The 24,455-nt window shown below is 40.7% G+C and overlaps 1 protein-coding gene across 1 annotated transcript in view; it reads left to right on the top strand.

Moving 5' to 3' along the window:
- LOC119742566 (neurogenic locus notch homolog protein 1-like) overlaps positions 1 to 24,455 on the top strand; it is a 48,170-nt gene that overhangs the window by 13,010 nt on the left and 10,705 nt on the right. The window contains exons 7-30 of the mRNA XM_038218648.1: positions 200 to 316; positions 1,521 to 1,643; positions 2,161 to 2,277; positions 3,306 to 3,425; positions 4,013 to 4,129; positions 4,637 to 4,756; positions 5,853 to 5,969; positions 6,761 to 6,880; positions 8,459 to 8,575; positions 8,892 to 8,978; positions 10,798 to 10,914; positions 11,369 to 11,488; positions 11,969 to 12,085; positions 12,958 to 13,077; positions 13,550 to 13,666; positions 14,654 to 14,773; positions 15,920 to 16,036; positions 16,642 to 16,761; positions 18,416 to 18,532; positions 19,558 to 19,677; positions 20,296 to 20,412; positions 20,554 to 20,673; positions 21,415 to 21,534; positions 23,303 to 23,416. Coding sequence (XP_038074576.1) covers positions 200 to 316; positions 1,521 to 1,643; positions 2,161 to 2,277; positions 3,306 to 3,425; positions 4,013 to 4,129; positions 4,637 to 4,756; positions 5,853 to 5,969; positions 6,761 to 6,880; positions 8,459 to 8,575; positions 8,892 to 8,978; positions 10,798 to 10,914; positions 11,369 to 11,488; positions 11,969 to 12,085; positions 12,958 to 13,077; positions 13,550 to 13,666; positions 14,654 to 14,773; positions 15,920 to 16,036; positions 16,642 to 16,761; positions 18,416 to 18,532; positions 19,558 to 19,677; positions 20,296 to 20,412; positions 20,554 to 20,673; positions 21,415 to 21,534; positions 23,303 to 23,416 — 2,811 coding nt within the window. The remainder of the gene's footprint in view (positions 1 to 199; positions 317 to 1,520; positions 1,644 to 2,160; positions 2,278 to 3,305; positions 3,426 to 4,012; positions 4,130 to 4,636; positions 4,757 to 5,852; positions 5,970 to 6,760; positions 6,881 to 8,458; positions 8,576 to 8,891; positions 8,979 to 10,797; positions 10,915 to 11,368; positions 11,489 to 11,968; positions 12,086 to 12,957; positions 13,078 to 13,549; positions 13,667 to 14,653; positions 14,774 to 15,919; positions 16,037 to 16,641; positions 16,762 to 18,415; positions 18,533 to 19,557; positions 19,678 to 20,295; positions 20,413 to 20,553; positions 20,674 to 21,414; positions 21,535 to 23,302; positions 23,417 to 24,455) is intronic.

Raw genomic sequence — 24,455 nt, 5'->3', positions numbered from 1 at the left:
CGCAGACCAAAGGAGGACAGGGATTCATGGCATAATCCGGAACGGTCCGTTTCTGCTCAAACATGATCACCCTTAATGTTGTCAGGAGCTTGATCTTCATTTTAAAACAAAAAGGCCCTGTCCACTCATTTGCACAATAAAGCAATAACTGCCACTTTGTAACAGGTTATAGATGTATTTTTTTTCAATTCAAACTTAGCCCCACTTTGTCATGCCAGCATCAACCCATGCATGAATGGAGCAACATGCTTGGAAGAGGATTCAGCAGCAATCTGCATCTGTGCTGAAGGCTTCATTGGAGATTACTGCGAAAGAGGTATGTCCATGGACGTTCTTTACATTCTGTTCTCTTCTGTTCATGTACAATTTTGAAATAGCCTCAAAATCAAATTCTGATAAACCAAAAAGCAATTCCCAATCCTTATTTCTGTTTCGTCAATAACTTCACTTCAGTCTCTTACAGTTCCTATTCATCTTTTTTACCAAAGTATAAAAACCTGATGAATTCCTGAGAATTTATTTTGGGTGAACATTAGGCCTAAGTGCACCGATTGATTTTCAAGTCAGTGTATGCTTACGTGTATACTTGCAGTTGAACCGAGAAGACAGCACACCATGTGACATTAAGTATCAGTTGTAAATTTTTGGAGAAATACATAAATGTGACACTTTTCATTCATCGAATGTTTTGTCAATCGAGGCCAAAAGAAGATATGGCTGTTTACGTTAATCAGACCTACCTGGGTTTTTGTAGGTCAATTAACTTGTTAAATTGAAAATAAACTACATTTTGAAAATGAAAAATTCTCCCATGTGCAATTTTGTGTGTTATTGGTTCATTGAACAATTAAACAGGTTAATTAAACAGATTACTGTTGAAGGTACCTAAAGTAAGCAACATAAGTACAAGGAACTTTAGACAAACATAAATTATTTTCCTACCTACCTACCTACCTGGATAATTTTTTGGCCGTTACTATTAACCCTTTTTTATTTGTGGTGTAAAGGCCGGTTCGTACTTGCGAATTTGACGTCACAAAGCATTCGATGCAAAATTCACTTGAGTTGAAATGCAATCAACTTTTGCAAATTCGCAGCGCGAAAACTGGCCCTGACGTCTCAAATTTGCATTCACTTCGTGCCGAGCATGAACGTTACCTGGGGCCAATTTCATAGAGCTGCTTAAGCACAAAATTTGCTTAAGCACAAAAACGTCTTCCTTAATAAAATCAGGTTCCGGCCAAAACTCCAAAACTCTAAGTAAACAACAGCTAAATACCAGTCACAAGCAATGTACATCACATGGAGTTTTGGCCGGTAACCTAATTTTACTAAGCAATGTTTTTTCGTGCTTAAGCAAATTTTCTGCTAAAGCAGCTCTATGAAATTGGGCCCAGCCTATAACTGTGAATTATTTTGTATATTTATGTAAGGATAACTCCAAGTCTATCAACACAGTGGCCCATTAGTTGACATTTCTCAAGTCTAAACAAATTCATGCATTCTTCCTTTTTTTTCAGTTCATCCATGTGCACTGGGATTCATAGCGTGCATGAATGGTGGGTCATGTTTTGTCGCTGACGACGGTTTGGAGGCTCGATGTACGTGTGTGAATGGCTATACGGGAACACTCTGCCAAGAAGGTGAAATCTCGGCTTCTCAATTCCACACATTCTGAGTCTCAATTTGCTCTGTGACTTTAGGGCGTGAGCCTAAACCAGGAGTTTTGAAATGAATTTTCTTTAAAAACAGTTTTTACATAACAGGACTTTTTTTTCAATTTTGCATGATGAGCCCAATATTTCTGAAGGCAAACTTCTCATTTTGGAACAATATGATTCTTCCATTTTTACAGGCAGTTTTCCATTTGAATACTGTAAAGTATCCCAAATTTTGAAACAATTCAAAAGTTGCCCCATATGAGGGAAATATGGTGCTTGGGGCCTCAAGCAGACTACTTTACCATGATTTCCATCTCTGCATGTAGGAGATAACCAATAGAGTGCTGTTTTCAGAACAAACTAAAAGACACTTACAATGAATTCCTAAAATTGGATGAACAAAAATTACTGCAAGAAAGATTTTCAGGCGGCGTACATCCTTGTCAGGCTATTTTGATTCCAGTCATGAAACACATTTTGGGGTTTGTTTTGCTTAAAGTACCACCTTGCCATGACACCATCAACCCCTGTACCAACGGAGCCATGTGCGTAGAGGAGGAGTCAGCAGCAGTCTGCATCTGTGCGGAAGGCTTCATCGGACATAACTGCAATACAGGTCTGTGTGTTTGCAGAATCCATATGGAATGATTGTTTTCACTGTTAACCACTTTGGGCAAATGTCCATTCCCTTGAACTGTAATAACAATTATATTTTTAAGAAAATTTTTCACACATTATCCATGCTGTTTCATGACAACTTAAAGCACTGTTTTCTATTATGTCGCTTCTGGCACACCCCCCTTAAATATTTGCACTATAACATGAAACCACATTATCTTCAAGCAAACTTGAATCCTCGATCCTGATTGGTCGATCCATGGCAACAAGCCGTGCTACATATAACCATACCGCACGGCCACGGTCCATAATGCACTCCGCGTATTGCGCTATTCTAAGCCTACGTGACGCGACTATAGTGCTGCACAATTCACTGGGAATTCAAAAGTTGCGCGTAGGTTACACAGCATGCGTGTTCCAACTTTACTGTGCGTCGAGTTTGCTTGAAGATAAATTCGTTATCGCGCTCGCGCTCGTGGAACACGGAAAATGTAGTGCGTCTGTGTCCCACATACCACTCGGCCTTCGGCCTCGTGGCGTCTGTGTCCCACATACCACTCGGCCTTCGGCCTCGTGGTATGTGGGACACAGACGCACTACATAATTCCGTGTTCCACTCGCACTCGCAAGATAACTAATAATGTAGCTCACTGGAAAGATTTGTACATAATGTTTGCATATTGACTGCCTTTATGTACTAAATGAAAAATCAACCACAACAGTTGGACAAAACAGTAGTTTTGATGTTACACAGATGCTTCTGACTAAGGTGACCCAGCCATTTGGTCAAGAAATGTGATTGTAAAAAAATGTAAATTTGCATTATCGTAAAACCACCCAACATCCCTGAAACACCCTTACAAATGGAAATACGAAGCCTGTAAATCAATTGTATTAGCCCTTTTAGACGATTAAACGACTTAAAAAATTCCCTTCCACAGTCCAGAACCAATACAGCATGTGCAAACCAAATATGCCAAATGCCGACAATTTTAGCAACTTTACTTATTGGATTTTTTTCCCCAGTCCACCCCTGTGAGTTGGAGGAGAACCAGTGTTTGAATGGCGGAAATTGCTTTTCCACCAACAATGTCACAGCAAAGTGTGTGTGCATGGACGGATTTACTGGCCTGCGTTGTGAAATTGGTAACTATTCTAAGTTATTTTTCCTTTCATAGTTTTAAAATAGACTTTTTTTAAATTAAATTTCTTTAAAAATGTAATCATTAAACTAAGACTTTTTAAGAACTGAGATATATATATATCATTAAAGGGTACTGAGCTCAGTTACGGAAATATAGCTCCCCAACTTACTTCAAGTGGTTAAACCGATTCTTGAGAAAATGGCATTTAGTAATCTTGCAGTTGTGTTACAGTGAATGCACAGTCAACTCTTAAAAACAGGGATGAAATAGGTTGGAAAGATGCTTGACAGGACAAAACAATTTGAGAAAGGTAGCTAAGGAATTGCAGATTATGGTTCACCTGAAAACAAATATTGACCACCCCTTCAAATTTTGGCTTTTCTCCACTGTATTGCATAACGGCAATTTCTGACTTAAAGCTCATTTTGTGGTGACAGGTCATATTTGATTGTTGTTTATGATTATTTCCAGCAGCATTTCTTGGTTTTGGGTTGGGGGGGGGGGGTTGAACTGTAGCAGTTAGTATTACAACATGCTGGATACACCACTGATCGTTTTATTTTCTTAATAATCTATTTTTTAAACCAGCACCCCCATGCCATGACACCGTCAACCCATGTCTAAACGGAGCGATGTGCTTGGAAGAAGATTTGGCAGCCGTCTGCATCTGTGCGGAAGGCTTCGTAGGAGATAACTGCGAAAGAGGTATGTACTTTTAATACCAGCTTAAACAAAGTGTGGCCTTGTGGTTAGGGTTTGCGACTCATGATCAGAGGATCAAACGATCAGAAGGATCAGATCTTCGAATTCTGCTGCTGGCTACATGTTGTTTCCTTGGGCAAGCCATACTTCACCCCACTTGCCTCTCTCGGCCCAGGAGTATAAATCGCGTACCGGCATTAGCTGGGGAGTAATCTGCAATGGACTAGCATCCCATCCAGGGGAAATAGAAGTATCCTTGGTCGTTTCATGCCAAGGAAACTGGAGATGAAAGTCGGCCTGGTGACCCAAGTTGGCTTGGAACAGACTTACTTCATACTTGATTTCAAACTATGGCTTCGGTACTGCCAGAAGAGACTTTGTTTTTATTTTGTATTTTTTTTCTCTTAATGAGAACAAAACTGGTAGATTTCCATTCTAGAGATAAATAATTGGTGAAAACAAGGATTAAGAAGAATTTATATTTCAATGTTGTGTTTCTTCTTTGTATAGTTCACCCCTGTACTGCGTCAGTGAATCCATGTAGGAACTTTGCTGAATGTTTCTCGCCCGACGGTATCACAACAAAATGTGTTTGTGCTTACGGCTTAACGGGAGATTACTGCCAAATTGGTAAGTCATTTCTAAATTACATTAATTTTTGACTATCACAAGAGTTACCATTAACAAGTGAAAAATTATCTCAAAATTGGAGGATTCAGGATTGTCAGGGGTGCTGTAGTCCAGTGGATACAGTTTTCGACTTGTGGGCCATGGTACAGGGGTTCGAATCCTGACAGAGAACATGTGCTTGAATTGTGCTTGTGCTCTTGGGCAAGACACTTTACTGCAATTGCCTCTCTCCACCCAGGAGTATAAATGGGTTCCCTGTGGAGGTAGAGACCATATTGCGCGGATCTTGAGCTGCTGCAGGGTCTCATTCCTGATGAACAGGGATAATAATTGGGATGCGCAGTTGATCGTGCGCAATTTGCGCAGTATAAATGTATAAATTATTTAAAGGGAAGATACAACATTTGCCAACATCAAAAAACGAAATTATCAAATTATAACAAAATATCCTACTTGATTGTTAGTGAATGACAGTATAAAGCATCCTGTAAAATCTTGGCTCCTGGTGTGCTGACATTTTCAAGAAAAACTTGTATTTTTCCAACACTGGTCGGCCGACCATCATTGGAGAACACTGGCTTTTTTTTTCTTCAAAAAGTGCTCCTAAGTTTTCATATTTAGTTATTTCACATTTTCTTTGCAATTGATACCACATCTGTGAAGTGGTACAAGTCTGTTAGACTGATTCTCTGACCTTACAATTACTCTAACTCTATAAATTGCAACGTCTCATCCAGACTACAAGAACATGGTTGGTTTTCTTAGATTTTCCAGCATCTCCAGTCCCAAAACGTGAAACAAGTCAGTTTAACAATATTTTCTATAACATACTAATCCTCCAAGTCCATTTAGTTGTGAAAATTGCAGCAAAAGCAAATGTTGTATATTCCCTTTAATTCTTATTATGTGCACAAACCGTTCAAATGGTCCCTTCTATTTAACTTTGTCTATGTTACCATTGGGGGGTCACATGTCCGTAGTAGTAACAGGCATGACAGTTTGGGAGTGGTACAGGCATCACCGGTTTATTTAATGAGGAACAAATATGACATGTTAGTAATTCTCAGTAACAATTGGTGACTATTCTTGCCAATAGTACCACCATGCTACCCCTCCATCAACCCATGTCTGAACGGAGCGACGTGCTTGGAAGAGGATTCAGCCACAGTCTGCATCTGTGCTGAAGGCTTCGTTGGAGATTACTGTGATACAGGTAAGTACTTTCGGGGTTTTTTTCTTAAAAAAAACAACAATGTGCTTTATACATTTTGTTCTCTTATACAGAACTTTAGCATTAATAAACAAAATTGTAAGGAAAATAAAGAGATGTGTCATCTGACAACAATTGGGGTAGGGTCAATAAATAAGCCATTTGCGAGTGACGTACACCCTTTGGGATTTACATTTGAAAAACATCTGGTACACTGACTTGCTCAGAATGCTTGGCACATTTTAACTTTGAATTCCCCAGACCAAAGACACTGTTGCTAATCACATGATTCGGGGCAAGAGACGCTCAGCACCAATACATTGTTCACAATGGGTGAGAATGGCACAAAGACACCAGACCATGCTGGAGCTGTGGGTTGCTAGCATACGGCTTGCCCCGAATCATGTCATATAGTAACAGCCTCTTTGGTCTGGAGAATGCAAAGTTAAAACGTGCAAAGCATTGGATTAAGTCAGCATTCCCGATTATATTCAAATTTAACTCACAAATGGCTTATTGCAACCACGTTTCATATGAAAATTTGACCATTTGTAGCTTTGCAAATATTTGACGCAGCTGTCAAGAAATTTCAAACTTCTTGAAATATTTCCAGACTTTTGTTTGTGAAACATTTTTAGTATGTTTTCTTGTGGAATTATTTCTTAAATTACACAGTTTTTGTCGGACTGCACCCTACTTTTCATAATCCAAAGTGACAGTGGCTACTATATTCTCTGGATCCAAGAGAAGAGATGGAAATGATTGGTTTGCTCATTGTGTTCTTTCCTCAACAGTTGATCCTTGTTCAGCTGAGCTCAATCCCTGCCTGAACGGTGGGTCCTGCTACTCGCCTGATGAAATCACAGCCAAGTGTGCATGCCCCAGCGGGATCTCGGGAACAATTTGTGAAATAGGTAAGGACCGCTGGTAGTCTGCACTCGACCAAAATATCTCCTGGGGAAAAGAGTTAGGTAGTAAATTTGTTGATATTGGAAAGGTTTTTGCTTTAATACCCCACCACATATGGTCAGAAATTAAATAATCTTGGAGAAAAAACAAGTGTCCAAGATCACAACTATCTGAAAACATTGTTGTAGTCCAGTCCGTCACAAGTCCTTTGACCAGTCCTTCCATAAGTCCTTTTACAAGTCCAGTCACAAGTCCTTTCACAAGTCCAGTCACAAGTCCTTTCACCAGTCCTTCCGTAAGTCCTTTCACCAGTCCTTCCGTAAGTCCTTTCACAAGTCCTTCCGTAAGTCCTTTCACAAGTCCAGTCACAAGTCCTTTCACCAGTCCTTCCGTAAGTCCTTTGACAAGTCCTTTGACAAGTCCATTCCCAAGTCCAGTCACAAGTCCAGTCACAAGTCCTTTCACCAGTCCTTCCGTAAGTCCTTTCATAAGTCCAGTCACAATTCCAGTTACAAGTCCAGTCACAAGTACATCACATGTCCAGTCACAAGTCCAGTCACAAGTACATCACATGTCCAGTCACAAGTCCAGTCACAAGTACATCACATGTCCAGTCACAAGTCCAGTCACAAGTACATCACATGTCCAGTCACAAGTCCAGTCACAAGTCCTTTCACAAGTCCACTCACAAGTAACAGGATGAACAATGACAAAGGAATGCTTTTGCAACAGTTCATTTGAATAGCTAGTGACTTGACTTGAGACTGAAGGACTTGTGATGGACTTGCAGGGACTTGTGATGGACTAGACTACAACACTGTCCGAAAATATGGCACAATTTCTAATTCCAAGACTTGTATACAAGTTTTAAAATGTGTAGACTTTAGATGACAGTACACAGTGTACTGTAACTTAGACCATGGATTAAATCTTAATATGTGAGAAAAAAAATGATATTGGATGTGTTTCCCTTCTCCAAGGTATTCTTTTTCACTTTATACTCGCTGCTTTCCAAGAGCATGTGAGAAACAAGTTCACAATCTTACTTGGATTGGACTTGAACCCACAACCTCCGGCTTGCTAGTGCAGCTGTCTCACCACTCAACCATCAAGCTTGCTTGCCGGGGTCAGCTGGCTGGTTCAAATCTGAAATAACAGTGGATAACGCAACCAAACTAAGATGGAGTTTTTTAATGGGTTTTAGGTCATAAAAAAGATAAGAAAAAGAAAAGAAAACCTCCATTTAAGCCTTCAAATCTTGAGGAGTCAGGTCGGTGCAGTGGTTCTTTCCTCGCCTTCCACCTCTATGGTTCAGGTTCGATTCCTGCCCTGGTCCACATGTGGATTGGGTTTTCAGTCCCAACCTGATTCTGTGGGTTTTCCCCAGAATATTCTTCTGGGGTTTTCCTATCACCTCTAAAACTTCTTCTCATTGTCTCCTCTCGACAGGTTTTGTCAGGCTTGCGAGCTACAGTGCCTAAGGCACTTTTTAATTAAGGAATCCTTGGTTTCACTACCATGCAGAAAAAAATCATAATACATATTGTAATGATAAAATAATAATAATTTGTGTGTTCTTTCAGTACCACCTTGCCATGAGAGCATCAACCCATGTGTAAATAAGTCCCTCTGCATAGAGATGAATTCAACGGCTGTCTGCGTGTGTGCCCAAGACTCCAGTGGGAGTGACTGCCAAGAAGGTTTGTAGAGGGGCGGGGCTTAAACAAGCTTATCATTAGTATAATTAGGCCCAAAAAAATATCTGTTAGAACAACTTAACGCTTTTTTATTTGTTTAAGTGTAAAGGACGATTAATACTTCATGCAAATACAAAACAAATTTTAAGCCAGTGCCAGTGTTAACGTGTTCAATCTTTGCTACCTTGCAGCATTAAAACTTTTTGCGACGTCGCAAATTCACGTTCGTGTTGGCTTTCGCGCTGAGTTTGAACTGATCGACCTTTAGGAGAAGTATTTCACAGTATTTCACTAAAAGAATTTACTGTTGTATTTTCAGCTCAACCCTGTCAATTCTTGCTGCTGCAAGATGTCACTTCAAAGTGTGTGTGTACGAACAGCACCAGTGCCACAACGTGTAAAAAAGGTAAACAATAATCAATGCACACATAAAGTGTTCGTTTTCTACCTTTAGATGTGATGTATGGATTAATTCGGCTTTAGATGCAGGAAGCCAGGCCACCCAGATTTTCTATAAAAGTTTTCAGATTTTGTGTGTGTGTGTGTTTGAAATTGTCTGTTTCAAGGGGGTCAACAGTAAAAAAATTATAATGTTTCTTAACATACATAACACTCAGATATATTCACGAGCAAATGAAAATTACTTGTGATTTCTTGAGATTGGGACAGGTTTATATTTATCCCCCAAACCAGGACTCCAAGCAGACGGTGGCACTTAAGTCCATCACAAGTCAAATCAAAAGTTCATCACAAGTGAGGTCACAAGTTACGGTGTATAAACAATGAGAAATGCGTATGAATAGATTGTGATTGACTTGTGGTGGACTTGTGATTGACTTGTGATGGACTTGTGATGGACTTGTGGTGGACTTGTGATGGACTTGTGGTGGACCCTGTGATTTACTTATGATTTACTTGTGATGGACTTGTGACTTAGTTGTGATGGACTTGTGATGGACTTGTGGTGGACTTGTGATTTACTTGTGGTGGACTTGTCGTGATTTACTTGTGATGGACTTGTGACTGGACTTGTGATAGACTTGTGATGGACTTGTGGTGGACTTCGGATGGACTTGTGATAAACTTGTGGTGGACCTGTGATGGACTTGGGATGGACTTGGGATGGACTTGGGATGGACTTGGGATGGACTTGTGGTGGACTTGTGATGGACTTGTGGTGGACCCTGTGATTTACTTGTGATTTACTTGTGATTTACTTGTGATGGACTTGTGATTTAGTTGTGATGGACTTGGGATGGACTTGTGGTGGACTTGTGATAGACTTGTGATGGACTTGTGGTGGACTTGGGATGGGCTTGTGATAAACTTGTGGTGGACTTGTGGTGGACTTGTGATGGACTTGTGGTGGACTTGTGGTGGACTTGGGATGGACTTGGGATGGACTTGTGGTGGACTTGTGGTGGACTTGGGATGGACTTGGGATGGACTTGTGCTGGACTTGGGATGGACTTGGGATGGACTTGGGATGGACTTGGGATGGACCTGTGGTGGATTTGGGATGGACTTGGGATGGACTTGTGGTGGACCCTTGGTGGACTTGTAGTGGACTTGTGGTGGACTTGTGATGGACCTGTGGTGGACCTGTGGTGGACCCTTGGTGGACTTGTGATGGACTTGTGGTGGACTTGTGGTGGACTTGTGGTGGACTTGTGATGGACTTGTGATGGACTTGCGATGGACTTGTGATGGACTTGTGATGGACTTGGGATGGACTTGTGATTGACTTGTAATGGACTTGTGATGGACTTGTAGTAGACTTGTGATGGACTTGTGATGGACTTGTGATGGACTTGGGATGGACTTGGGATGGACTTGTGATGGACTTGTGATGGGCTTGTGATGGACTTGTGATGGACTTGTGATGGACTTGTGATGGACTTGTGATGGACTTGTGATGGACTTGTGGTGGACCTGTGATGGACTTGTGATGGACTTGTGATGGACTTGTGATGGACTTGTGATGGACTTGTGATGGACTTGTGATGGACTTGGGATGGACTTGGGATGGACTTGTGATTGACTTGTGATGGACTTGTGGTGGACCTGTGGGGACTCTGTGGGGACTTTGACTACACGACTGAACATTATACTTTATTATCCGTTCGTCAGTGAAACAGCTATAGTTCTGAATTTACTTTGTATAATCCTTAATATTTGCAAGAGATTGTAATATGTTGGTTCTTTTCCTTGCATTTCCATTGCAGTTCCCCCATGTCATGACAGCATCAACCCATGCATGAATGGTGCAACATGTGCAGAAGAGGATTCAGCAGCAGTCTGTATCTGTGCTGAAGGCTTCATTGGAGATTACTGCGAAAGAGGTATGGAACATGATACTCGACTCGGGCTGTTTTTATTTCAAACCAATACTTGTAAAAATGTACTCGCGACTGCAAACCAAGGATTGAGAACTCATTTTCATACTTGTCAGAATGTATGCTTGCAGGGTTCAACCTCAGCCGTAGTCCGCTCGCCAAATGCAAGTAAAAACAGCGGCAGACTAGTCAAAACCTTTCTTAAGTAGTCCGGCAACTTTTCCGTATATCTGATAAACTCTCCTAAATGTGAATATTCATTTGGATTGTGTCCAGTGATTATCTAGCACCTGAGTCAATCAGAATCCAGACACTGGTCGAAACTTATTAATGTACTTTCGACACTGGTGATGGTATGTATACCACAATGAAATCTCTTTGCCAATGTCTGTATTTCAAATATCTATATGCAACAACAAAGTGTTATAATAAGCAATTGTTTTTCTCTCTTTTTTTGAAGTTCACCCATGCGCTCCTACAGCGGACTCTTGCTTGAACGGTGGGAAATGCTTCTCCAAAGATGGTGCCACAGCCAGATGCTCATGTTTGAAGGGTATTTCTGGACAGTTTTGTGAAATAGGTTAGTTTCATATCCTCAATGTTTTTCTTTTTATCTTCTAAAGAGGACTTGACATGGTTACAAAATTGTAGTATTGGATTATTTTCATTTAGCACGCTTTTTTATTTGCATATTCCATTTCTAACAAATCAAATATTAAAGAGAAATAATTGTGTATTATTATGTGGACGTAGTATTTTTTTTCTTTGCCAAAAGTTTGTTTTTGTTTTCAATGCATTAACCGTGCAATATACATGTAAACATATGAGTGCCTTCAATTATAACGCTAATGCCTAACCCACAAAGCGTCATCACAAGTTATAAATGCACAAACCATTTCGGATATTTGTTTCAAATAAAGTTTTTTGAAAGATCATGTCTTATGTAAAAGACACAAATTTACAAAAAAGCAACACCCAACTTAATAGATACCCGTGTTTTGTATCCTTTAAACATCTGAAATTGATACTAAAAATTCTGTTTTCCTGTAAATCTTAACAGCATCGCCATGCCATGTCAGTATCAACCCATGTCTGAATGGAGCCATGTGCGTAGAACAGGATTCAGCAGCAGTTTGCATCTGTGCTGAAGGCTTCACAGGAGTTAACTGTGAGAGAGGTATCAAATTCATTTTGGTTCAATTTTGATTGTGCTATTTACAGAGGTGCATATTTACTACCCCACAATGGGGACAAAAAGAGATTTCAGCATTCCCACCGTCGTGGAAAAATCCTGGAACTTAAAGCTTATTCCTAAGGAGTTTTAGAAAGTTGCTATTCCAAGTACAATGTCATGAAAAAGTCATGGAATCCTGCACAACCCACGTGTGATGTTGCGCAATATTAGACTATGACAGTCTCCCAGTTTGCATTCCAGGTTAACGTATATTTCCTGCATGTAGGCTTTCTTTTTATTGCATATTCAATGCATCATTGTGATGGGAGTAGCGTCCCTTGGCTCCATTATGATGACTGGCCAGTGTATATAGACTTATTCAGTGACAGCCATTTTCTGAGGTGCCTCTTGCGGGCCTCTTGTTTACAAGAAAGCTTGCGGCATGTGCACGTATATATTCCCACCTCAAAAACGGCTTCTGATTTTGTTCACCGAATTGTAAATAGGCTCCTAAGATGCCGAAATAGTGTTGGAAATGATCATGATGCGATGTGATGATGCAATGCACGGGTGCAGCCTATCCTACACCGTCTCAGGACTTGGTCGCCACCCTCTACTCTTCCCTATCCAGCATTCGGGTCTTCAGCTTCCCCGTGTCATTGGGACCAACATCCCGCTGCAGCGTGTCAATGTATGTGACTCGCCTGCACCCCCCCCCCTGGCAGTTCCCTGAGCCGGCTCCCACAGGATGGTGTCGTGGGCTGCTAGCTACGGGTGGCGGATGCAGTGGCCCGCCACTTAGATTAACATTTTGATGAATATATTAACATAATGGTACTTGTTCTCTCCTTTATTATTTTTTTTTGTTTCTTTAGTTCACCCATGTGCTGCTGGGGTCGATCCGTGTTTGAACAATGGCATCTGCATCTCCACTGATCAACTCACTGCAAAATGCATGTGCATCAACGACTTCACCGGGCTCAATTGTGAAACAGGTAAAAACAATGCAAGTTATTAACTTCAAAAACAGCACTAGTTTAATCCTAAAAAATTACAGAAATGAAATGACATTTTTTTAATGAAATTCAGTATGGACATATCAGTGACATTTATGCTTCACCACACACCCGAGTTTTAGTTCAGTCAGACAAAGAGTTTTCTCGTTATAATCATTAGTATTCCACACTTCTGTCCATGAATGAGTGCATTTTTCTTGGCACAGTCAGCAAAAAAACAAGAGATTTTTCTGTGCACTGCTTTGGATATTTTCAGATTTTGTATGAATACTTCATCTACTATTTGCAAAAACAGTGCTGAAACATTACTCTCCCACAGCACGACATCAGTCTACTTACAAAAGTTCAGCATGAAAACAATCACCCAACAATGATACTAGGCGAAAAATTATCGGGAAATAAAGTTCAGCAGAAATGTAATTTATGACTGTTTGTTTGATTTTATCCACAGTTCCCCCCTGCCATGACAGCGTCAACCCATGTCTGAACGGTGCTACCTGCATTGAAGATAATGTAGAAGTGTTCTGCGTCTGCACAGAGGGTTTTGCTGGCAATAACTGTGAGAGAGGTAATGTACTTATTACCATAATTATCATACCATATGTTGTGATCCAAAGTTAGTTTTAAATGACTTCTGTTTTGGCTTAAAAAAAACTGCTTAACAAAAGAGTTATTGTGTTGGTTGTTAAGTAATACTTTATTATCTGTGTGCTCACCTTTTTTTGTATTTAAATTGTTTGGGGGAGTCAACAATCAAATATTAGGTTTCTGGCCATCTAAAAAAATTATAAAATTTGAAAACAAAACTTTTGGAAAAGAAGTAATGCTTATTGTTGACTCTACTGGGAGGGTTCCTGCAAAGGCTTTGATTTTTTTGATTTTTGATTTTCTACTATTGTTATCTATTGTTTCATCTGTCCCAAATACCATAAACTTCAGCTGCTGGTGATGGTTTGATCACTTCTAAACTTCACTTAAAGGAAAAATACAACATTTGCAAACATCAAAAAATAAAACTACCAAATCATTTTGAAATACCTTGCTGGACTGTTAATGAATGACAGTGTAAAGCATCCTGTAAAATCATGGCACCTGGTATACTGTCATTTTCAAGAAAAGTGGTATTTTTGTATCAATTTCCAGCGCTGATCGGCCGATCAGCGTTGGAAACAACTGGCTTTTTTTTCAAATACTGGCCCCAATTGACCATCGCACTTGTTTGCAATCGATTACAAACCTATGAACGGGTACGAGCCAGCTAGACTGGTTCCCTGACCTTACAATTCCCCAATGTATGTAAACTGCTCTGTTTCTTCTTATATGGAGTCAGGGAGCCAGACTACAGGAAAATGATCGTTTTTCTTGTTTTTTATAGCATTTTCGAACCCAAATCCTCAAAAAAGTCGGTGTAACTATATTTGCTATATATTTCCAACCCCCCAATTCCATCCATTTCTGAAAATTACAGCAAAAGCAAATGATGTATATTCCCTTTAAGTTACATCTCTCTTTTATAAAGTTTTGAATTTTTTGTTGTTTTACTGTTTTTTGACAGTTCATCCATGTGCTGCTGGTGCTAACCCTTGCATGAATGACGGTGAATGCTACTCCACTGACGATGTGACGGCCAAATGCGCTTGCCCGGATGGCCTGATGGGAATGCGCTGTGAAAGAGGTAAAAGAGACAACTCAAGGGATTGTTGAAACCTTGTTCCTGCTTTGTTTATAGAATCAATTTTTAAAGAAGCCATGAATGTGAACTATATTTGCCTAAAAACTTTAATCAGGTCAGTGCAACAATATTTACTTTAACATACTAAGGCCAAAAAAAAAAGGCTCCAGTTTCTGGTATGCGCGCGTGTCGCCGTAGCCATGCGTGTCGGCAAAATGAAAAAGTTTTTTTTCAATGAAAGATGATGTCTCAAAACTGCCAAACTCACTGGTTTGACTGGAATCCTGCTGCTGCACAATTTTAACGTGTTTTTAGATTGGGTTATGGTCGAGAATAAGCTTTATGTGGCCTCTCTGGACTCCCATATATTTGCACTAAGTTTAGTCGGGCACCATTTGCAGTCATCAGCCGACATTTGAAGCCAAAAAATCAGGTAAAAAAAAAAAAAAGCCGCGTCGCCGCACCACTTTTTGGGCAAGCTCCATACCAGAAACAGGAGACTTTTTTTTTTTGCCTAACCACCAAATTCACCCATTTCTGACAATTACATCAAAAGTAACAAGGTTGTATTACCTTTAACTTGTGATTGATTAAATCACAATACTGGTTTGGCATTCTTCTAGTTAACAGCCCAGTTAGGCAACAGAAGTAGAAAAATGCAGTTAGGCTAATTGATAGAAGTAGAAAAACAAGTCAAGGAAGGACTAACTTATATAGGCTCCTTGGACCAGTACCCCATCAACGGCCAGAGAAGGACAGTTGGGGGAGACCTAGACTCAGGTTCCAGATCCATCCACTGCGTCTTTCGAATGTATCCAAAGTTATTGGAGGCAGGGATTAGTCTCGGAGACCATCGCAAGTTGAATTCGAATGTATTCACGCGCCTGACGCTCATGCAAAGACGTGATGGCTATAACTTTTGCGTATTCAGGAAGTTGTGCGTACTTCGCGCGCAAACAAGTACAATGCAGTACGCGCACGCTGTAGGTCCCATCCACGGAGCTGTCAAAAGAGGTAAAAACATGCCCTCTTTTTTGGCGCACGGAGCCCATTGGTGCAACTTTCATTTCGCATAGTTTTAATGCAGCGTTTTTAAAGCAATTGATTTAGCACTTAAAAAATTACAATATTCGGTGTCTTTTCTTGCAGCCACTCCGTGCTATCATAGCATCAACCCATGTAGGAATGGAGCGACCTGCGTAGAAGAGAACTCATCAGCAGTCTGCTTCTGCGCTGAAGGCTTCGTCGGAAATCACTGCCAAAGACGTATGTATTTGGACTAGCAATATTGTAATTAACTTGCTTGAAAGGTGTGGACACCAATTGTAAACATTCAAAAACGAAACTGCCAAAATATTATAAATATCCTACTTGATTGTGAGTAAATAATAGGATCAAGCATCCTGTGATGGTTTGGACCTGACCAGTGCGAGAAGAAAAAAAGGTTTTTGAAATACTGCCACAATTAACAATGGCTCATCCCATCTATAAAAATAGACATAATTACCAGCGCTTTGAGTACCTAATACGGGCGATTCCCAATAGTGCGCCTCCAAGAGTTTGCAACGCGTTGGCCAATCACAATGCGCAAAATCTGTCGACCCAATGCGCGTTTGGAAAAGGTCGACTGATTTCGCGCATTGTGATTGGCCAACGCGTTGCAAACTCTTGGAGGCGCACTATTGGGAATCGCCCGTATTGGTGGTAGATACGGGCGCTATATAAGACTCCGGTATTATTATATATTAGTATCTTCTGTTTGTAGGGCACAAGTACAGCAAGTTGCCGGTTGCAGGTTCAAGTCTCGCTCAAGTCAACTCTCCATGATTACTGTACTGTACAGCATTTTGCTATCATTTTCTTGCCGACAGCTCATCCCTGTGCAGCCGGGGTCAATCCATGTGTGAATGGTGGCACTTGCTTCTCCATTGACGATCTGACGGCAAAGTGTGCGTGCATGGATGCCTTCATCGGAACGCATTGTGAATATGGTAAATAGCAATTCTGTATTTATTGGACATACCAATTTTTGTTGGTTCACTCCTATATTTCAACATAACTTACCTCAATATTTGTTGATTACATTATCTGCTGCTATATTGGATTCGAACCAGCCTGCTGACCCTGGCAAGCTTGATGGTCGAGTGGTAAGACGTCTGCACTAGAAAGCAGGTGGTCGTGGGTTCGAGTCCCACCTCTGCAAGCTGTGTGAAAATTTACTCTCAGTACTCATGGATAGCACTTTGCACAGTGCATGTAAAAATCAGTGTATGGCAAGCTCAATATTAAATAATTGTTTGGATGATAAAAGTCTTTTTAATTTTCTAGAGTCCAGAATTCATCAAATGCTAAAAAACTATTTATTTGGATTTGGATGAAACTTTAATACAGAAGATGGGTTAATGTCCAAACTTCCATGCACTTTGCTCCATTACCACAATTTATGATTTTGACAACGATTTAAGATTTTTCCTCAGTACACTCTTGATAATACTAATAAGAATTGCATGATATGAGCAGGGCTCAGCTTCATAGCTCATAACCAAAGAATTATATGCCTACGATCCTCATTAGGTGCTAACAACACAAGCAAATTTTGTGCTGAACTTTTAAGCACAGGATCCTTAGTTACTGGATGTATGTATGCGCAGAAGCCAAAATTCCTCGCTAACCCATAAAATTTGCTAACCGTAAGCACAGAATTTTCTGCTACAGTTAGCAGGCGTTTTTCGCTAATGGTGAAGCTGAGCCATGAAATTGGGCCCTGGTCTATAAGTCAACCCTTCATACAGGAAAGACAGAGAGATAAATTTGATATGGTTTCAGTGATGTGATCCATCTAAAGTTTCAGCAAGCCCATCACAAGTCCTCCAGTCCCAATTCAACTCACAAGCTACTCAAATGAGCTTTGACAAACGATTTAAGATTTTTCCTCAGTAAACTTTGTTATTGTTCATCCACGGTTACTTGTGACTGGACTTGTGACTGGACTTGTGATTGACTTGTGACTGGACTTGTGATTTACTTGTGACTGGACTTGTGATTTATTTGTGACTGGACTTGTGACTGGACTTGTGATGGACTTGTTATTTACTTATGTGTGAGTGACTTGTGATGGACTTGTGATTCACTTATGACTTGCGATTTACTTGTGATTGGACTTGTGATTTTGTGAATGGACTTGTGAGTAATGTGTGACTGGACTTGTGATTTATTTGTGACTGGACTTGTGATGGACTTGTGATTTACTTATGACGTATGATTGACTTGGGATTTACTTGTGACTGGACTTGTGATTGACTTGTGATTCACTTATGACTTGTGATTTACTTGTGATTGGACTTGTGATTGACTTGTGATTCGGACTTGTGATTTACTTGTGATTGGACTTGTGATTTACTTGTGATTGGACTTGTGATTTATTTGTGACTGGACTTGTGATTTACTTGTGACTGGACTTGTGATTGACTTGTGATTCTATATGACTTGTGATTTACTTGTGATTGGACTTGTGATTCACTTGTGATTCACTTATGACTTGTGATTTATTTGTGACTGGACTTGTAATTCACTTGTGACTGGACTTGTGACTGGACGTGTGAAGGACTTGACTATATCCCTGAATGGTTGTACTTTTGCTTTCAGTTGCCCCATGCAGTGTTTTCGTCAATATCTGCGCTAATGGTGCTACCTGTGTACCAGATGTCCCCACACCCAGATGTATCTGTGCAGATGGATACGTCGGAGATATCTGCGACAGAGGTTGGTTTTCGTGGGTTTTTTTTAGACCCCATGTATGTTTTCAAATTCAAGCTTTGTATTAAAAAAATCACTAGCAAAATGATGAAAGTGGAGGCTATATGCTAAAATGAAAGTAGTTTGCAAGTATCTCTTGGATGAATTAACCCCCAAATCCATCCATTTATGAAAATTATAGCAAAAGCAAATATTGGATATTACTTTTAAGAATGTTGCATTATTTTAGAAAAGTCGGGCATTCTGTGCAAATATAGAACGGCTTAACCTCATCTCTCCTCCCCACCCAATTTCCCCTTCTTTTAGAGCCAAGAAAATTTCCTGACAGTTTGTGTAATTTATGCAAAACTGTCAGAGTTTTATCTGATAGTAATCAACTTTCTAAGAATGCACTACGGTTTCAGGACGAATAGCCAAGACTGTCCAATACAGTTTTTCTACAAAAAACCACAGTTTGTTAAGAATATGGATGGATTGTTGAAGTACATCGATGGTATAAGAATAATGACGTGAATGCCACAGTTGTCTGCGATTGGGCCAGAGATGACCAAGGTTCTCCTACAAATAAAACATACATATTCGTAGTACAACCTTAGCATATCCGGGCATATCCGTTGGACATTCATAGCAAATTCGTAGAGATTCTGAGCTACGAATCTCGAAGCATATGTACGAATAACACTATGAATTAGTACAGTTGTCCTACGGATGTCCCACGGTTGCACTACAGGTTGATTTCACGACCATTCACCACGGAAGTTTGGAACAGTTTAAAACTTCCGTAGCCCCTCCAGGAATACCCAAGAAAGATGACAGATAACCATGAATACGGCACTTCCACGGTTTAACACCAATTTCAAACCGTGGATATCCGTAGCTTCAAACCGTGAATGTGTGACTGGGGCTTTACTTGTTTGAAATCTTCATCAAAATGTACTTCATTGGTCAAGCTTATCCTAAAAATTTGATCAAAAGTGTTCCTCACAGTAGAATTTAATAATTTGATTCGTGCTTATACAATTTTCTTTCAGTTCACCCTTGTTTGGCAGAAGTTAATCCTTGCTTGAATGGGGCCAGCTGTTTCTCCATGGACGATATCACTGCAGTGTGCTCATGTGTCGACGGTTACACTGGTGAACATTGTGAAATGGGTAAGATCATTTAAAAGTTCTTCTAGACTTTAGATTTCTAAATTCAGGGATTTTTATATTCAGTTTTTTTACACAGGGGAAATGGTCTGGCCACTTAACTCAACTTATACTCCAAACCTGTCATAGGCTTCTATTTGTGTTTGATAATATTTGTATTGATGTTGTCCTTATATATCACTTTTTCTAAGGTTTCAAAGTGCTTTACAATTGTTATCCATTCATACTCCTGGGCAATTGTAGTAAAGAGTCTTGCCCAAGAACACAAGCACTATTACCATTATGATAAGCATTATTGCAACAAAATCTTTTATTTACTGAGACAAAACCCTGAAATGATGGCGGACAACTAACGTACAGAAAAATCCTAACAATGTAGCTCAGTTTTTGAATGTATTTATCTGTTAACACGCAGATATACGAATGAATATAAATTTTGGAAAATTCAACAATGTCACGAGACACCGTTAAATCTATATTGCCCTGACATTGTCGGCGTATTATTGTCTTTATGTCAGTATTTTCTTAAAAAAAGGCTTTCTCTTATATAATTTTCCCTTATTTTGTTGTTAACATTGCTGGAATTTTGTCACGTTTCTGGCTTTTTTGGTTCCTTCACAGTTCCCCCATGCCATGAGAGTGTCAACCCCTGTGTCAACGGAGCGCTGTGTGTTGAGCGGGATTCAGCAGCAGTGTGCATCTGTGCGGAAGGCTTCGTTGGAGATAACTGTGAAACAGGTTAGTGTTTAAACAGTGAAAGATTTATTTTGGGAAATTTACAAGTACAAGCTGTAAAATGTAATGCAATCTACAAATATGTTTTAACTATTGTATTATAAATCTTCAAATCTTATTGTATTTTGATTATTTACTCCACAGTTCATCCTTGTGCTGATGGGGTCAATCCATGCACAAACGGCAGTAACTGCTTCTCTGTGGATGGCGTCACGGCGATATGTGCATGCGTCAACAGTTCAACCAGACAAGAATGTGAAAATGGTAAGAATAGGTCTCGTTCAAATGACGTCATTTCCTACAGACCATCAACGTGCATCAGCATTTTGAGCATCAACTTGCATGACGCGCTTCGGCTGCGTAGTATTTCGAACACATTTTGGGCAACAAGCATGCGTGTTTGGAACATTTTTAACACTGCACAATGCATGCTTGATTGCGTAAAACATGCAGTTGCAGTTCTCCTACCAAGATGGCCGTCATTGAGCAAGCCCTATACATGTTCCCTCATTTTTTGCCACTGCAAGGGACATGTTTGAACTCTGCATTTATGATCACCATTGTGTGCTAACAGTGCAAGCAAAGATGTCTGTAATTAGCCCATAATCTTTCTTATATTGCATATTCACTAATGCACACCAGCCAGCTCACCATTAACCTCTGCAATGCGCTAACCATTAGCCCAGAAGTTTCTTGCCAGCAAATTTCCTTCTTGTTAGTTAAGATTGATATCGTTCATGGTAAGCAGATCTGTAAAATTGGGCCCTTTTCTTGGCAAAAAAAGGATTACTTGGCAAATGTATTGCTTAACACAATTCTGTGCTTAGCAGCAGTTGTGATTTTGGACTGAACCCGGACTTTATTTCTTGTATACCGGGTAATAATTTAATTACACTAAACAAAACAAAATATTTTCACATGTATTTCTGGGATCAAGTACAACTGCATGTGTGTATGTGAGTGATTGACTCATTTTGGTATTTGTGTGTTTGTAATTCTGCACAGTGGCCCCCTGTCATGAAAGCATCAACCCATGTCGGAACGGAGCGACGTGTCTCCAGCACAACTCCAAAGTTGCTGCCTGTCTGTGCCCAGAGGAATACATCGGGGCTTACTGCGAAAGAGGTTGGTTGTCCCTGGCAGGGTCATTTGTTGTTTGTGCTGTAGGTCATGTCAAGACTTTCTCCAGATTCCTTTTGGCTGTGTCTAGCATTAAAGCCCCAGTCACACATTCACGGTTGGCGCTACGAATATCCACAATTTACCAAGAATTAATCGATCACGATGAACCGTCGGTTTCAAGACGGATAGCCAGGACTGTCATACAGTTTCTCTACGAATACACTACAGAATATAGACGGATCAGTGAAGAATATAGATGGTATTACTGAGAATAATGACGTTAACGCCACGGGTGTCTGCAGTTGGGTCATGGATGACCAAGGTTCTCCTAGGAATAAAGTGTGGATATTCGTAGTACAACCTTAGTACATCCGGGCATATCCTTAGGACATTGGTAGCAAATTCGTAGAGATTTCTACAACGAATGAGCTACGAATCTCCAAGAATATTGTGGCGGTCGTGCCGACAGCAACCCCGAGTCGTCCTCGGCCGACGTCAGCGAGCGGTCAATTCTGAGAAGGCTAAGGGAGCAGGCCCGTTTTGGGGCAGTCTACCGCCAGGCGCAGCAGGGGAACAACTTTATTCGCGGGCGGGTCTTACGCCAGCAGCTCTCGCGCCAGGCAGGGGAAGGGAAACGGGGCACCTCTAAATCAAACACGGGACTCTTCTCTTTAGGTTGACATTCCTTTATTATAATCTACTCAGACAGACTGCAAATCGTCTCTAGACCTTAACAGGTGTTGGTCACCTTCCCAGGTGCCTCCCCTAAACAGGTGCGGGTTTCCTAAACAGGTGCAAGTTCCCTGTACAGGTATAAATCTTCCCCACTAAGTTAACGTCCACTCACCACTACGGCCTCGCTACTTATTCCCGTGGACGGAATTCCTCCCCTCTTCAACTGACCGAACAAGCCCCCGCTAAACTTATCCCAGTAAGAGCCTCACTTACGGACACAGCTGCCTACTACCACTAATCTGCACGGGCGAGGGACTGAATAAACATGCTCAGCAACTGCGATGCACTACTGGTCACCCGTGTCTCACTCTGGTACGGGACTGGAACTGCTCAGGAACTGAGGAACTGAGGAATTGCCGCACTGAGCGCGCGCTCGCGCTTTCATACCCACGCGGCAAATAGACTGGCGCCGCGGCGCATTACGCGCATCAGCCCTGGCTGACGTCTAGGTCATTATCTATTTTATAGCTACGATAGCCCCTGGCTACCACCAAACTGCTATTGCGCTACAATATGCACGAATAGCCACGAATAACACTACGAATAAGTACGGTTGTCCTACAGATGTCCAATGGTTGCACTACGGATTAATTTTCATGACGGTTCACCACGAAAGTTATAAGCAGTTTCAAACTTGGAAGATGACAGATATTAAACCATGGATGTACTGAAGATGAATATGCTACTCCCATCGCAAATTTTAAACCGTGGACATCAGTAGCTCCAAACCGTGAACGTATGACTGGGGCTTAAAAGTGGCTACAGACGGGCGCTTGTGCGCATAAGTTATCGCAAGTCGTAGCCAACTGACTCAGACACGGCTCAAGTCTCCCAGTTACAGGGGGTGTATTGGAAACCCTGTTCTCGATTGACCCGCAAACAGTGTTCTCGGGTTGTCGATTACGAACGCCCTAGTGCATGTGGAGTGCAGCTTGGCGAAAAATTCAAGATGGCAGCCACCGTATTAACACGCCAAATGATAAGAAGCGAAAACTATTAAACTAAATGAATCCATGTTTTTGTTTCTCTTACTCAGTTAATCCTTGTGCTGAAGGCGTCAATCCGTGTCTGAACAGTGGAAACTGTCTCCCCAACATCCAAGCAGCATGTGTGTGTGTGGACGGCTTCATGGGAGTTCATTGTGAAATCGGTAAACAACAAAATTGTGATAAAAAGTTTAAGAGCATGTGCATATCATATGAACATGGTTCCATTTCAGATTTCAGTTGAAATTTCAGAGCGTGTGCCCATCATATCATCGCAGAGCTGACAAACCGGCGAATCAACCGTTTTGGCGATTTTGAGATTTTACCATTTTTCTGGATTTTGAGGTTCGGAGCCCCTCCTGTTGCGAATCAGTCATAATAACAAATCCATAATTTGACATAGTGACGAATACGGAATTTTGCTGGTAACCGGCTCGTGTAAGGAGTGCGTTCAAAGTACCAATGAATGATGTGCTACTGTGGTTGTCAAAAATGTCACGTAAACGGTGACTTTTTAAGACTAAATTCATTAAGTAGCTACGAGGTGAGTAAAAAAAAAACGAAACACAAATGGCAGGACCAATATTTGATAAAGTTTTGCCTGTAGCACTTACAAAATCTAGGACATGAAAGCCCAGTCATTAAGCCTTCTTTTAGCACAAGAATCATTCAAATCACTCATGTCCTTTTGAAGTTATGGAACTTTGACCACAAACACAGTTTTAAATTTCTGTCCACGGATGACAAAAAAGGTAAGTGTTCTTTTAGGCCAAAAAAAAAAAGTCTCCGGTTTCTGGTATGTGCGCGCGTTGCCGTAGCCATGCGGCAAAATGAAAAAGTTTTTTTTTCAATAAAAGATGATGTCTCAAAACCGCCAAACTCACTGGTTTGACTGGAATCCTGCTGCTGCACAATTTTAACGTGTTTTTAGATGGGGTTATGATCGAGAATAAGCTTTATGTGGCCTCTCCGGACTCCCATATATTTGCACCAGGTTTAGTCGGACACCATTTGCAGTCATCAGCCAACATTTGAAGCAAAAAAAACAGGTAAAAAAAAAAAAAAAGCCGCGTCGCCGCACCACTTTTTTGGGCAAGCTCCATACCAGAAACCAGAGACTTTTTTTTTTTCGCCTTAGCAAATGAAAACAATTCTCACACGGATGCATGTGAATTGGAATTTTCTGTTGAATGTGATTTGCTT

The sequence above is a fragment of the Patiria miniata genome, unplaced genomic scaffold, assembly GCF_015706575.1.
Source record: "Patiria miniata isolate m_02_andy unplaced genomic scaffold, ASM1570657v1 HiC_scaffold_6, whole genome shotgun sequence".
Taxonomy (NCBI): domain Eukaryota; kingdom Metazoa; phylum Echinodermata; class Asteroidea; order Valvatida; family Asterinidae; genus Patiria; species Patiria miniata.
Note: the sequence above shows the minus strand (reverse complement) of the source record. Positions and strands in the feature narration are given on the sequence as shown.